The 15446-nt window shown below is 34.2% G+C and overlaps 1 protein-coding gene across 3 annotated transcripts in view; it reads right to left on the reverse strand.

The window, feature by feature from the left end:
• ABCA8 (ATP binding cassette subfamily A member 8) overlaps window positions 1-15446 on the reverse strand; it is a 66241-nt gene that overhangs the window by 13663 nt on the left and 37132 nt on the right. For all 3 annotated transcript variants that reach the window (XM_019732845.3, XM_074319432.2, XM_019732846.3), the window contains exons 19-25: window positions 12837-13035; window positions 11149-11315; window positions 7947-8080; window positions 7277-7414; window positions 4965-5069; window positions 701-874; window positions 387-500 (exon numbers count right to left, since the gene is read on the reverse strand). In XM_019732845.3, coding sequence (XP_019588404.3) covers window positions 387-500; window positions 701-874; window positions 4965-5069; window positions 7277-7414; window positions 7947-8080; window positions 11149-11315; window positions 12837-13035 — 1031 coding nt within the window. The remainder of the gene's footprint in view (window positions 1-386; window positions 501-700; window positions 875-4964; window positions 5070-7276; window positions 7415-7946; window positions 8081-11148; window positions 11316-12836; window positions 13036-15446) is intronic.

Raw genomic sequence — 15446 nt, forward strand, 5'->3', positions numbered from 1 at the left:
TTTACGAAATTAATTCTTGGCAGAGAGTTGGAGAAGTAGTTTGTAGTTTTAACTATGCTAGTAACAGCATGTGTTATCTCGTGTAATTTTGTGGAGGTCTTTGGAGCTATTTCTTTTTCAGTAAAAATAAAATACAGATTTTTCCAGATTTGCTTCTGGTAAATATTTTATGGTTCTAGAAAAATTGGGCTACTTTTAAAGAAAGACAAGGGTATAAATAGGAAGAAAAAAAGATGCAGACTTTGAAAAGAATCTGTACCTAAAGCAAACAATATATTTTAGACTGCAATATTAATTTGTCATTCTACCAAGGGCAAATTTTAAAGTATTAGCTCAAAATTGTACATTGCACATATAAAATAAATGTTTAAAAGAAACATACTTACAATAAAGAAGCAAAATGACCAAATGCCACTATTTTTTCTCCCCTTGCGAAAAATAAACGAAATTATATATGTAAAGAAGATAAGTGATATGGCGTAACCAATGGCACATGGGATCTGAAATCAACAGGAATATGTTGACTTTAATTAAAGACAAATGCAATTTAGGAAAACATTTAGGATCCAAAACACTGTCATAGCACAGGGTTTTATAGTTATTAAATTCATGACAATGTGAATATCAATGAAAACAATTTGTATCTTCAAATTTTCAGATTAAATCGTACAATATTTGTCCTATGAATATTGTCACTTACTTGCATAATCTGATTTATACTTGTAAAAATAGAATCGTGGAGGCTTAAAATGTAGTCCATCAGGTACATGAAAAGGAATAAAAACCAGTACATCGGGACATCCACCAGCGCCTGCCCAAACCAGTAAGCAGAAGGGAAGAGCCCTGAAATCCGTAGCTGGGACCAAGCTTTGTTCTGAGTAGGAGACAGCAAAGGTACAGAGTGGTATTTCAATTAGACACTTCAGAGAATGTAGATTATGTAAGAAAATACTCAAGCAAAACCTCTATTTGTAACAATTCTGCGTCATGGCTACACGTTATCTGGACCAAGGGATATGGATAATGCCAAACATAAATGATCAGAACCATATGATTTCACTGATATGTGGTATCTAAAACTGAAAACAATGAAAGAACAAGACAAGCAAATGAAGGAACAAAAACTCATAGACACAGACAACAGTTTAGTGGTTACCAGAGGGTAAGGGGGGTGGGGGGTGGGAGATGAGGGTAAAGGGGATCAAATATATGGTGATAGAAAGCGAACTAACTCTGGGTGGTGAACACACAATGTGATATATATGTAGATGATGTATTACAGAATTGTACACCTGAAATCTATGTAACTTTACTAACAATTGCCACCCCAATAAACTTTAATTAAAAAAAAAAAAAGACTTGAGAAAACAATAAAGAAAGGGGACTGGCTTGAAGTTTTATGGTGGTAAGGAGGTGGGTGGGAATAAAGGTATCCACATGTGCAAAAAAAAAAAAAAAGAAAGAAAGATCAGTTTGCTGCTTTAATTCACAGCATTGATGTCCATCACACATCTGATAGAAATATGTGAAAGAAGACCTCGGAATAATCAAGGCATCAACAATGCAGTAAACAAAACAGTGGTTAATGACTTACAGGGTGGTCATTTTCTAAGCAGCTTACTTCCTACTTCCCATCAGTGCTCTGTTTGAACTCAGTATGAACTTCTCTCTCTCTCTCTCTCTCTCTCTTTCTCTCTCTCTCTCTCTCTCTTTTCTAGATTGCAAGTGTGTGTGTGTGTGTGTGTGTGTGTGTGTGTGTGTGTGTGTATGTAATTGCTTTGTCTTTTTAATCTAAGTATTAGATTAATCTAAGTAATAAATGACATGTTACGGTAGTTTTGCCACAGCACACATTCAAACATTCATTACCCACCCAAATATTTATGTATATGTACATAAATATACATACATTCATAAGTATAGGTGTATTTTGTACCACTTGCCATTCGCTGAATCAACTACTAAATTACATATTTTGAAACTATTTACCAAGTGATGTGGTTTTGGCATATATTAAACCTTTCTAAAATTTTTGAAAGGTTAAATATTTACATTCATTTGTTGATGGTCACTGATTAGCTAAGTGATGTTCTTGTCTGAGATGTAATTTGACCCAAGGATTCATATGAAAATCTCCCAACACAGATCCATTCAGGTAATACAATGATAAGGATTTGGTGATCTATTCAATACGTGGGTGAAACTATGAGAGGAATGAAGGATGGTTTTAGGTTACTGACAGGATAACTGACGCATACTGCTGACATTTATGAAGACAGAAAATATGAAAGGGGGAACATATTTAAGAATATCATAAATTCAGTTTGGGAAGCATGACGTTTGAGTGTCGTGATGCCTCTGGTGGAAAAGCTGAGAAAGGTGTTTGGATCCGCATTGGAATTCCAAGTTAGAGATCTGGGCTAGAGCCAAATCTGTGAGTGACCAGTAGGCAGAAGGGATTTGAAGCCTTCGGATGAGATGAACTTGCCTCGGAGAAAATGACATCTAACACGAAAAGAGAGCCAGAGGTTAAGATCTGAGGATTTCCAAAATTTAGAGGTGAGAGAGGATTAGGAGAAACGTGGTGAAATCATGGCATCACATAGGCCAAAGAAAGTGTTCATGTTTTCTACGGGAGAAGTTTTAAGTTTGGACTATGTTAGTGGCAGAATGACTGACAGTTGTATCAGGCCAGTAAATGGCATTTCTCAAGATTCCTGGAGGTTCTACTCCAGAAAGGGAACATTACACAGATAATACTCTACAATATGTTCTCTCTTCTCTTGGGCAACAGAATCACTTTGAAGGGGAAGTGACACAGATGAAGATGGTATTGAGTAAACAGAGATGCTTATGCAAGGTTTCATGGATTTTCTGTATTAAAGTTACAAAAAGGGAGTCGTTAAAGGATATTGTATTGAAACTTCTAAGTCAAGCTAATGTGAGTTGGCCTGCATTGATTATCATAAATTCACCACCTTAGGATTACTACTCAACATTTGTCTCCATTTCAAAACAACTGAATCAGAATCTTCATTTTAACCAAATGGTCCAGTAATTTGTAGGCACATTAAAGGGTCATTTGGATTAATGAAAGTGTGTCTGTGAACGAAAACTTATAAATAGATTATCAGTTAAACATCGGGATTTTCTTTTTATTTCTCCCAGTTCTCACAGTTTCAAAAACATCATTTCCTTTTATTTCAACAATCTCTTTTTAATTTACTTTTTTGAAATATAACTTTCAAACAATAAAAAGTACCCATATTACGTATATGGTTACATGAGATTTAATGAATGTATATATATATTCCTGTATCACCATCATAATCAAGGTATAGAAATTTCCTTTAAACTCCAAATTTCTCATGCTTCTTTACAGTCACTAACCCTTATTGCTTGTTACAAGTAACCACAGGTCTGCTTTTTGTCACTATGGACTAGTTTCACAAAAAAAAAAAAAGAAAGAAAGAAAGAAAGAAAGAAAAAAATCATTCAGTATCTACTCTTTCGTTTCTCATTCATGTTGATGAGTTTATTAGCTGTTCCTTCCTTTGTATTGCTGAGTGCTAGTCCATTGCGTGGCTATACCAATATTTATATAAGTTCATAGCTTGGTGGACATTTGGATTGTTTCAGGTTGTTGGCTATTGTGAATAAAGCTGCTAAGGACATTAACGTACAAGTCTGCTTGTGGAAGGATGTTTTCTTTTCTCTTGGGTAAATACTTAGGAGAGGAATTGCTGAGTCATACAATAAGTGTATTTTTAACTTTATAAGAAAGAGTCAAATTGTTTTGCAAAGTGATTGTACGAGTTACATTCCCACCAGCAATGTGTGAGAATTCCAGTTTCTCCACATCCTCACAAACTCTTGATATTGTCAGTTATTTTAATATTACTCATTTTATTTGGTGTGAAAAGGTATCTCACCAGGGTTATTCATTCTCTGGATTACTTGTGATATTAGCCATCTCTTCATGGCATATTTTCCATCTATGTATCTTCTTTGGTGAAATATCTGTTCAAGTATTTTGCCCATCTTTAAAATTAGGCTATATTCTATTAATATTACTGAGGTATAAGAATTCTTTTATTCTTGATATAAATCTTTTATGAGATATATATGCATTGTGAATATTTTTTTTCTCCAGCCCACAGCTTTTTATTTTCTTATTGGTGTTTTACAAAGAGCAAAAGGTTTTAACTTTGATGAAATTCAAGATATGATTTTCTCTTATGGTTTATGCTTCCCCTGTCCCATCTAAGAAATATTTGCCTACCACAAGATCTATGATTCATTTCAAAATCATTTTGTGTATGGTTTAAGGTAAGTGTTGATAACATTCTTTTTCATAATGATTATCAAGTTTCCATTCAATTTGCTGGAAAGATGAAACTTACCCGTTTTAGCTCCCTGGCCGTTTTATTGAAAACAAATTGATGATATGTGTGGGTTTATATCTGAAATGTCTATTCCATTTTATATATTTATATGATTATACTTAATTAGTACATTCTATACTAGTACATTCTATAATGTACTAGTATATTCTAGTACATACTATACTTAATGTACAATTAGTACATACGATACTTAATGTACAATTAGTACATTAAGCATAGTAATTATAGTTAATTAGTACATTCTTAGTTATTATAATTTTGTAGCAAACCTGGAAGTCAGAAGCATAAATCCTTCAACTTTGTTTTTCAGTTATTTTGTCTATTTTAAGTTCTTTGTATATCCATATACATTTTAGAATCATTCTCTATAATCTATTTATCTATATTATGTATATTTCCATTTGTAAAACCTCTTTTTATTTTTATAACTTAGAATTTATGTCTGAATTGGCTGCTTAATTAAACATATAAAAATAGCCTCTTAAAAAATACTGTAATTACATTCCCTTCAGCATATAACCATACAGAGTAAGGAAAGTTTCGGTTACTCACTGTTACCTTATAATCATCAATGCTGCTCATGGCTATATAAGGAGCGCAGCTGGATGCCAAAATCAACCAGAACATGGCAGGGATCAGGAGTTCAAACGGATTATTTCGTTCCTTTTGAAAAATGCAAAGAATGTAATGAGCTGAATAAACAAATCCAAAATTCATTTTCTGGAATACATTTTAAAAACCACGAAACAGATTATGTATAATCCTGCCTTAGGTCCCTTTTGAGGTTACCAAACTCTTCGGTTATCCATTCAGTTTTATAGCTTGACTTTTGGCTTAATACCTCAATTTATGAATAAGGAAAGCGATTCAAAGAAGGTAAATAAACAGCTAATATTACATCATTGGAAAGTAGCAAGAGTAAGATTTTTCATTTTCTTACTTCATGGTTTTAAAATTTATTCTGATGCTAAATAATAAATAATGATAATGTACAGTTGAAACATTCAATTTCCTAATTTATTTTTATAATCATTTGAAATGGAATAGTTTGGCTCAAAAATCATATCAGATATTTTATGGGCATAGCAATAATAAGTTATCTTTTTAGGTTCACCATGAGACGAGATAAATATTGGTTGAGGATGCAAAAGTAGAGATGAGGTACTAGCAGGGGAAGTAAAATCTCCAAGGCAAACCTTGCCCTTGGTTATGCATATTGTTGCTCCTTTTTATAACTGTCTTGAAGGACAGAAGATTTACAAATTCTCTTGAAAGCAGTTCCCATGTTACTTTCACGATTCACGCAGTTGTTTGATTATGCACATTACTGAAAAACGGCGTAACCAGAGGCTGATTGTCTTTAGCCTGGCCATCAGACACACTTGCCAAACACAGAAAGGTGAGATTTAAGCTTATTGTCAGAATCTTTCCAGAACACCCTACCTGCAGTGGTGGTGGGGGGGGGAGGAGGGGGAGGGAGGGGAGGGTTAGTACTCGGCAAATCCATTGATTTGGGGCAAGACAAAAGTAAGGACTGAAATTCCAAAAACTCTTACATGAGCAATAAGTAGGTAAATTCGAATAGAGCATAAAATAAGTTGCTGAGGATGTTAAAGTTAAGATGTTGGGCACATAAATATAAGGTCAACTGAGCTGGTTGGTATCATCAGACTTACCCTAGCTAAACAGAATGTTTTTACCGCTGAAAGCCCAAGGCAATTTGCTCAATTATTGTATCCTCTTTCAGAAACCAGAAAAAAAGCCTTCAGAGTAATATAGGAGGTTAATTAAATAAACCATAGCATATATTCCAAAATTAATTAACACTTGATTGGTGGATACAACTTTTTGCTTTAATGATTAAGCTCCTTATGCACACTGACTGAAAGGAATTTTTACTTTTTGAGTACACAGTGAAATATGTTGTGAGAAGGTAACTCAAGATATTGCTAGACTATAGGAAAACAATGATGGACACATGGTCCATTTTATATGCACAGGGGTAGGTGGTTATTAGCCATATATAATCATAAAACTTCATAGTTGAGTGGCATATGGATAATTTCCAGACCTCTGCCATTCATTTATGTAGCTAACAAATAAGTTATTCAGTGCTTATTATTTGCTAATCCCTATCTTATGTACAGGGTATTACGTAATGTTAAAGATACATGGTCTCCATGCCCAAAGAACTCTTTAAGAGGAAGAAATATATTTAGGCAATAACCAAAATGGAGTAATTACAAACTCTAATAGGTATGCTGGTTTCCAAACTTACAGGGCTATAGACAATCCAATCACTTGGGCCTTTCTTCAGAAACAAAGTGCTTTTTGTTTTTTTGTTTTTGCCTCACGTATGAAAAAGTTGGTTTGGTAGGTCTAGGGTAGGCCCTAGGAATTACTATTCTTGACAAAGAACTGGAGTAATTCTAATGTAAGCAGTTGCAATTCTAACCTGAACTTTGTCCTAATTTTTTTTTTTTTGGTAATATTTATAAAAGTAGTAATAAGGCCTCTCTCTCTCTCTCTCTCTCTCTCTCTCTCTCTCTCTCTCTCTCCCTCCCTCCCTCCCTCCCTCCTTCCCCCCCCCCCTTCTTTCCTTCTTTCTTTTGTTATTTTTATGCCAGTCACAGTGCGGCATGATTTCATTTCCATTTCCTCACATTCTCTGAAAATATATTGTGTTAGTTCTATTTTGCATTTAAAAAAGCGAAGCTCTGAAAAGTATATTTATTTCCCAAAGCCAGAGAGCTAGTATGAATCCAAAGGCTAATTTCTCACGCAGTGGTTTACTCAATAAGAATACATTTCCAGCACTTAAAAAGAGTGATCTGGGAGATTCCTGTTGGAGGAGAGCTGGTAAGACTTACCTCCAAAAATGTACTTCTATCAGTTTGGATACGTGCTGATGGTTTAACCATTCCAAGCAGCCCGTTGCTAACAATATCCATGAGAACTGGGAAGCAATTCAGTCTTTTGGTATTGCAGGCTAGTGAAAAGCTGTAATTCTAAAATACAAAAAGCAAAGTTATAAATCCTCAGCGATCTTCATTTTTTAAAAAAGGTCAAAATACAATCGTTTAATTAAAAAGTCATGTTTTTCAAATGGTGTCAAATAATCAAAGCAAACACTGTGTAAGTAAACCAAAACATGTACATAAACTATATCTGATTTTCAGGACACCAAGTATCTGGCTTAAGGTTAGAATCAACTGTTACTATTGTTTAAGAATAAAACATAAGATTCAGCATATATGTATTAGAAAATTCCTTGGGAGGAAATATGAATTCTTTGGACTTAAATATGTACTTGGCAGAGACTATTGTATAGTATTTATTTTGCTAATGCACACAGTTTGTGTTGGTAGCTAATGATTTATATACGAATTATTTATCATACTAATGACTGGAATTCACTAAGTAATAAATGAAAGCAATATGTTTCTCATTTTGTTTCCTAAATTGGAAACCTGAGTATACTGATAGTATATTAGCTTTCTTCACCTTTAGGAAAATCTATGAAATAAGAGACCGGCATACCTTTGAATCACCAGACACAATGATGGCTCCATTATAAGATGGATCATCTAAGCCACTGCTAGTTCCAAATACATCCACTTCCAATGCTATGTTCTGACGCTCCACAGAATGTATAAAGTCATCAATGCTTGCCCCTAAATTGTAGTTAAGTATATTAAGTATCACAAAACTAAGAAGATCGATGTCAAGTTGTGCCGTGAAATTAACATCAACGTCCTTATGTGATACTTACTGTAATGTGACACATGCATGCTACTGTAAATTAAAACTCTACTCACGTCTTATGGACTTTATAATATATTTATTAACTTATCATTATTGCCATATGGTGCATTTGAAATAGACTTTTTTCTAGAATCTTTCAATGAGTGGCCATAACAATAAGGTTTTAATGATGTGGATAATCTCTAATTAACCAACAAATCTGCTAAATCTCACTTCACTACTACTAGATTAATAATTGATTTTCAAAATATTTCTTGAGACAGGAAGACAACTTATTAATGGCCATGTTAAGAGCTCCATGGAACTTCTCCCCAGGAAAAAACAAAATATAACTTGTAAAAATTACTAAAAACCCAACAAGTTAAAATCTTTTGATTGTCTTGGGGGCATATAGAAAATGAAAAAAAAAAGTTTAATAAAATCTATTGAATCTATATAAAAACACTAAGAAATTGTGGCAAATACCTACACCTTCACTTCCCTTCCTTGATGAGCATAACAGAAGTTCCACTGGTAATGGGTGTAACCAAGAACTCGGGGATCCTTCCTCCTCAAGCCCAGCTGAGGGGTGCAGTATCTTCCTGGGAAGAACTGGGCACCACTATTTTTGGCCTCTTGCCTCTAGATTAGAGCTTCCACTTTATAAGTAGGGGATGGATGGAAGAAGAGAACTCCAGACCTCTCAGCAACTCTTGCCTGGTGTCAAGCTTCTGCAACATGAGGCTGAAGGGAATGAGAAAGTTTGGTGGTCTGTCCCTCCCAGGAAGATAACTGGGTATATATTAAAGTTGCATCCCTTCCTCACACCACATACACAAGTTAGCTCAAAATGGATCATAGACCTAAATGTAAGAACTAAATGTATAAAAACCTGAGAGAAAAATATGGGAGTAAATCTTCGTGATCTTGAGTTAGGCAAAGCCTACTTAAAGATGTCATCAAAAGCACAGGCAAGGACAAAATTAAGTAAGACTCCATAAAATTAAAAGATTATGCTTCAAAGGACACCAATAACAAAGTGAAAAGACAATCTACAGGGTGAGAAAATATCTGCGAAACATTAGGGTGGATTCTTGTTATTCACAGTAGTTATGGATTCACTTCTAGGAAGTCACCACAAATACTAAATTAGTGAATACTGAACCATTGCTCCTAGAGGAAACACAGGATTAGGTTCCTGTGAGCCTCTGGCCTCGACAGTTTCTTTAAGCAATCAATACATTGCTTCATTTTATATATGTTTCTGTATATGTATTGTTGATTCATTAACATTGACCTCACAGCCAAATATCACTGTAACTCATGCCTGATTGAAGCTTATCTAACACACATATTTTCTCTGTAAGGTACATCATGGCCTCCCTGATTTAGGAATGCTGGGTAGCACTTCCTCACACATGTATGAGCTATTTTAAACAGCAAAATCACTAAGAAAAATGTGAAAAATGAGGCACTAAAAAGACTACAGAAGGGATATTTGTTTATGGTATGAGATACTTATAAACAGTGTTAGAGCTGAGGCAAGAAGACAGAGTATCGCATTGTTCTACCTCAGCTGGAAATGCATGCTATCAGTGACACAAAATTTTCATACCTCTGAGCACATCTGTCAATGACCACAAAAGTGCCACAAGTCTTGGTTTTGGGGTTACAAATACATTTTAGTGAGTAGGTAAGTTTGCAAACACATCATCTACAAATAATGAGGATCTACTGTATCTGATAAGAAACATGTATCTAGAATATGTAGAGAACACTTAGAATTCAATTTAAAAAATATAATTCATTTATTAAAAATGAAAATAAAATATATTTCTCCAAAGAAGATACAAAACTGGTCAGTAAGCTCATGAAAAGATGTTCAACACCATTAACCATTAGAAAAGTGCAAATCGAATCACAAGATACTATTTGACAGAGAGTAGGAGGGGTATGATAAAAAGCAGAAAACAACAGTGTTGGCAAAGATATGTAGAAATTGGAACCCTCACAAAATACCAGTGTAAATGTAAATTGGTGCAGTCACTTTAAAAAATAGTTTGGTAGTTCATCAAAAGATTAAACATAGTCACCATATAACCCAACAATTCTACTCCTAGCTTTATATCCCAAAGAAATGAAGAAAAAATATATTCACATAAAAACTTGTCCGTGGATGCTGATAGAAGTATTAATTATAGTAGCCAATTATTGAAAGAAAAATTCAAATATCCATCCTCTGATGAATAATAAAATGTGGTATATCCATATGATAGAATAGTATTCAAGAATTTAAAAAATGAAGTCCTGACACATACTACAATGTAGATGAACCTTGAAAACATCATGTTAAGTGAAAGGAGTCAGTCAGGAAAGATCAGACATTGTATGAATCTACTTATATTAAATGTCCAGAGTAGTGAATCCATAGAAATAGAAAGTGAATTTGTGATTGATTAGAGCTGAGGGCAGAGTAAATAAGAATGATGACTAATGAGTATGGAATTTCTTTTTTGAGATGAAAATATTCTCAAATGAAGTGTAGTGAGAATTACGATATCTCAAGATGTTAGAATGTTTTTTGGGGGGTGCAAACTCTTTCATTTTCAAACTGCCACCAGATAATTTATTTCTAATTCCTGCTCCATTTTAGGGTTTGTAGTCATCATCCCCAAGCCTTATAAACTGTTTTGAACACATGCTAAAGAAGTCAAGGGTGACCGGATAGCTCAGTTGGTTAGAACGCAAGCTCTTAGTAACAACAGGGTTGCCAGTTCAATTCCCGCATGGGATGGTGGGCGGCACCCTCTGCAACTAGATTGAAGGACAATGACTTGGAGTTGATGGGCCCTGGAAAAACACACTGTTCCCCAAGATTCCCCAATAAAAAAATTAAAAAAAAAAAAGAAATCAAAAGCTCATGTTTCTCTCTCAGATTTACGTTTTCTAAGTAATGCTCTGAAAAGTGAACGTATTTGGAAATTCACCACATTATTACCTGTTTTATTGATGATTAATAATTGAGTGAGAGGATCGTGTGGTTGTTGTCCAGGAGCAAGGAAGTATAAATGAGGAGAAAGTTCCCAAGTGTAACTACTTTGATATATTTTCAAGATGATGTACTCCAAAAGAACAGGGAAAAATCCAACTCCTAGAATCAACAGCCTACACAGAAGAAAATTGCCAATGTCAATACATTGTCATTTCCTAAACTTTGAAAATTCTCTGAGCAGGTTATAATTTAATGAGATCAGGAGAGTATAAAAATTAAACATATAGATCTAAGACTCATTTCTTGAGCATTTTGTCCTTTTCCTATCTCTAAATGAGAAATAGTGAAATGCAGATTTAGCCTTTGTTCATTTCTCTTGTTGCTTTCTGGCCATTAGATATCCTACACAACTTCATGAGATATGTGTCCTGTAACTCTATGTCCAAATTCTGCCTCTCTACTGGAATTCCAATGTGATGCTCTCCTTTTCTGCTGGTTAATTCATCAACACTTTATGCTCAATTTTTTTTCATGTCCAAGCCTCTTCACATAGTCTCTATTTCTCTTGGTGACTACATGATTTCTTTAGTCTCCCGGCTCAAATTTTCAATTGTTTTTTACACGTCATTCTCCTGTATTATCCATTTTAAATAAGTTGAAATTTTTTATTACACTTTTGTTATATCTTACTTTGAAATCTTTCTCTATTCCTAATTTCTAATTTTACAATATTACATCTTGTCGGTATACTTGCTATAATAACCAGCATCTCTGAAGACACTGTTATACAGTGCTGGCAGATTAATATTAAGGATGTTTCTTTTTTTTGCATGATTTTTTTTTTTAGATTTTCTTTAAAAAAATTTTTTTATTAGTTCCAGGTGCACAAGACAAAGTAATACTTAGATGTTTATCATTTATATCCCTCACACTGTGTGAACCCCCCTCCCCCCATCCACTATCCCTCTGACATCGAACAGAGCCATTACATTTCCAAAGGATGTTTCTTAAATCATGCTAATCTTGTCACAGGTTCTCAATGAATTCTCAATATTTATTTATTGAACAAATATTTATTGAGATTCTATTATGTGCCAAGCCTCCTATTTCTTCGATGCTTAATCAACGTACTCATACACAAGGAGCTGATGAACAGCCAAAGTACTATGGATACCAAGGTGCTCATGAGAGGTGATATGACTCTTCAGAGCAGGGATAGTGCCTATTATGCACACTGTAAGGATGGAGCATGAGCTACCATCACTTAAGAGGGCTGGAGGGAAGTCATGACATCTGGGTAAGAGCAAGTTGGACTTAATGGGAAAGTCAGGACTTCCAGGGACGAGTCAGTAGCATAACTATACAGCATCTAAAACAAGGTATGGCATATGCACACTGGGCAAAAATTCTGTATCCCAATGCTTCTGTCATCTATCATAGTAGAAACTTTGAAAGAGAGTGAATATTACATTACTTTAACATTTTCCCTAAAATTGGCTCAGAAGCATAGTAAGTTCCACCTGCTAGTCTCCTAATAGATAACCACAGGGACCATGAGCTAGACCGAGTATTATCCTTTACCCAGTTTTGTAGATACAGAAATTTATTTTTTGTTTGTTTTCTCTTGTTTTTAGACCTTAAATTAGTTTTTGAATGCATTGACTGAATGAAACCTATGACACTCTGCTACTCACAGTGATAAAAGAGCTTTTCTTTCGTGCTTTAACTTTAACAAGCGAACCCTTGCAATTGCGCAGATTTGCTGTCTCCACAGAGCCATGCCACCTACTATGTCTCTCATCTCATTAAGTGAAGAGAGAACTTCTTCCATCTCAACAAGGCTTTCTGTGTCTTCAGCTCTTTCTGCTGGTACTTCTCCCAAAGTGGGAACATCTGCAAAACACAAAATGAGGAGTTTATTTGTTGGGCTTAAAAACAGTCTGAACACAAGAAAAGAAGGTGTCTGTGACTTTGAAGACAGGCAGGTAGAAATTATCCAATTTCTAACACAAAGAAAAATAAAGAATGAAAAACCTAAACAGAGTATCGGAGATCTGTGTGACAATATCAAATAACTAACAACAGTATAACTGGAGTCCCAAAAAGAGAGGTGAAAGGGAATGAGACAGAGGAAAAAATATTGAGAAAAAAATTTTCCAAAATTGATATAAAATATTAACTCATTGATCCCAAAATTTGAAGAACCCTCAAACACTATTTTAAAAAATAACCATGAAACTACAAATTCTTGTTACCCAGTGATAAAGAAAAAAATCTTGAAAACAGCTAGAAAAAAGGACACATTACATATAGGAGAAGAGTTAGATGGACAGTGGCTAGCAGCACATCAGAATAAATGGAGTCTAGAAGAAAATGAAATGACATCCCACACTAAAAGGCAAATGCCTAGCAACTTAGAATTCTATTTCCTTATAGAATTCTATGTCTAACAAAAGTATCCTCTAATTACTAAAGAAAAATACAAAATAAAGACATTTCCACATAGCACGATCAAAACCTGACACAATTTGTTTCTACCAATCATGGATTACAAAAATTGCCAAAGGATAGCTCATATTAAAATGAAAGCAGCTGTATTAATATTAGACAACTTTAGCATTAGGATAACTGCAATTACTTCAGGTAACTGTGATTACCAGGGTTTAAAAGGGACCTTTCATAGTGATAATGAAGGCAATTAATCAAGAAGACATGCTAATCCTAAATGTGTATGAGTTTAATAACAGAGATTCAAAGCACATGGAGTAAAAACTTACCTAACTAAAAGGAGGAAAAGACAGAATTAGACACATGTAGAATTACAGTTGGAGATTTTAACTATCCCTCACTTGTAATTGATAGAAAATGTAGGAAAAAAAAATCAGGGCCGTAGACTATTTGAACAACTCTATCATTCAACTTGACCAAATTGATATTTATACAACTCTCCACACAACTGAAGTTCTATAAATATATAGTCTATATGTATATATTTCAATAAACACAAATATATGCTTTTATATGTATACATGTATGTATGTATGTATGTATACATGTTTTTAAATGGACAAGAAATATCCACCAAAATAGAAGAAATGCTGGTCCAACAAGTCTCAAAAAATTTAAGAAATTTAAGTCATAGGTTATGTTTTATGACTACACTAAGTGTTTTAATGTCAGTCACAATAATAGGAAATCCACAAGTATTTCATTGAATAGTATGCTTGTAAATCATCAAGTATGACAATAATGTCTCTGCAATATGGGCATATCATCAAAGATGTAAAAATTATTTAATATAACCAAATAAAAATTTTGGATTTGGAAAGTACAATAACTGAAAAAAATTAGCTGAAAAATAAAAGCTCAACAGATTTCATCTGACACAAGAGATGATTAGTAAACATGACAGTAGATAAATTGAGATTATTAAGTCTAAGAAACAGAAAGAAAAAAATGTCGAAAAATGCATTCTCAGAAAAATGTGAGACACGATCAAGCATACTAACATATACTACCACAAACAATAATGGGAGTTGCAGAAGGAGAGGGTAGAGAGAACCCAGAAAGCATAGTTGAAAAACAATGGTTAAAATCTTCCCAAATTCGATGAAAATCTCTAATCCATACATGTAGGGAGCTCAACAGACTCCAAGAAGGATAAACATAAAGAGGTCCACACCTTAAGACATAGTCAAACTGTCAAAGCCAACGACAAAAAGAGAATATTGAAAGGAAGAGCAGTGAAGCAACTCATCATACAAAGAGACCCTCAATAAGGTCCAGAGCTGATTTCTCATCAGAAACCATGGAGACGAGCGTGCAGTGAGATGACTAGTCAAAGTGGTTGAAGAGACGGATTTAGAGTAAGTGTTTGTCTGAAATTGCTCTTGGAAAAAGGGGTAAGACGAGGGCTATGAGCCTTGGATAAAAGGAAACGGTCCATCTTTGGTACCAAGACAGACTGGCAGTAGAGGTAACAAATGTCACAAGGATGTATTTCACCTTTATATATGCTTGTCTAAGAATGGCCTTAATCATGGAACCCCACATTGTGTAATCACATCTTTGGATGGTGTCTTCTTGAATTACCGTGTTTTCCCAAAAATAAGGCCTAGCCGGACAATCAGCTCTAATGCGTCTTTTAGAGCAAAAATTAATATAAACCCCAGTATTCTATTCTATTCTATTCTATTCTATTCTATTCTATTCTATTCTATTCTATTCTATTCTATTCTATTCTATTCTATTCTATTCTATTCTACTATTATATAAGACCTGGTCTTATATTATAATTAAATAGT

Source organism: Rhinolophus sinicus, chromosome 12, assembly GCF_057876585.1.
Source record: "Rhinolophus sinicus isolate RSI-liver-muscle chromosome 12, RSI-T2T, whole genome shotgun sequence".
Taxonomy (NCBI): domain Eukaryota; kingdom Metazoa; phylum Chordata; class Mammalia; order Chiroptera; family Rhinolophidae; genus Rhinolophus; species Rhinolophus sinicus.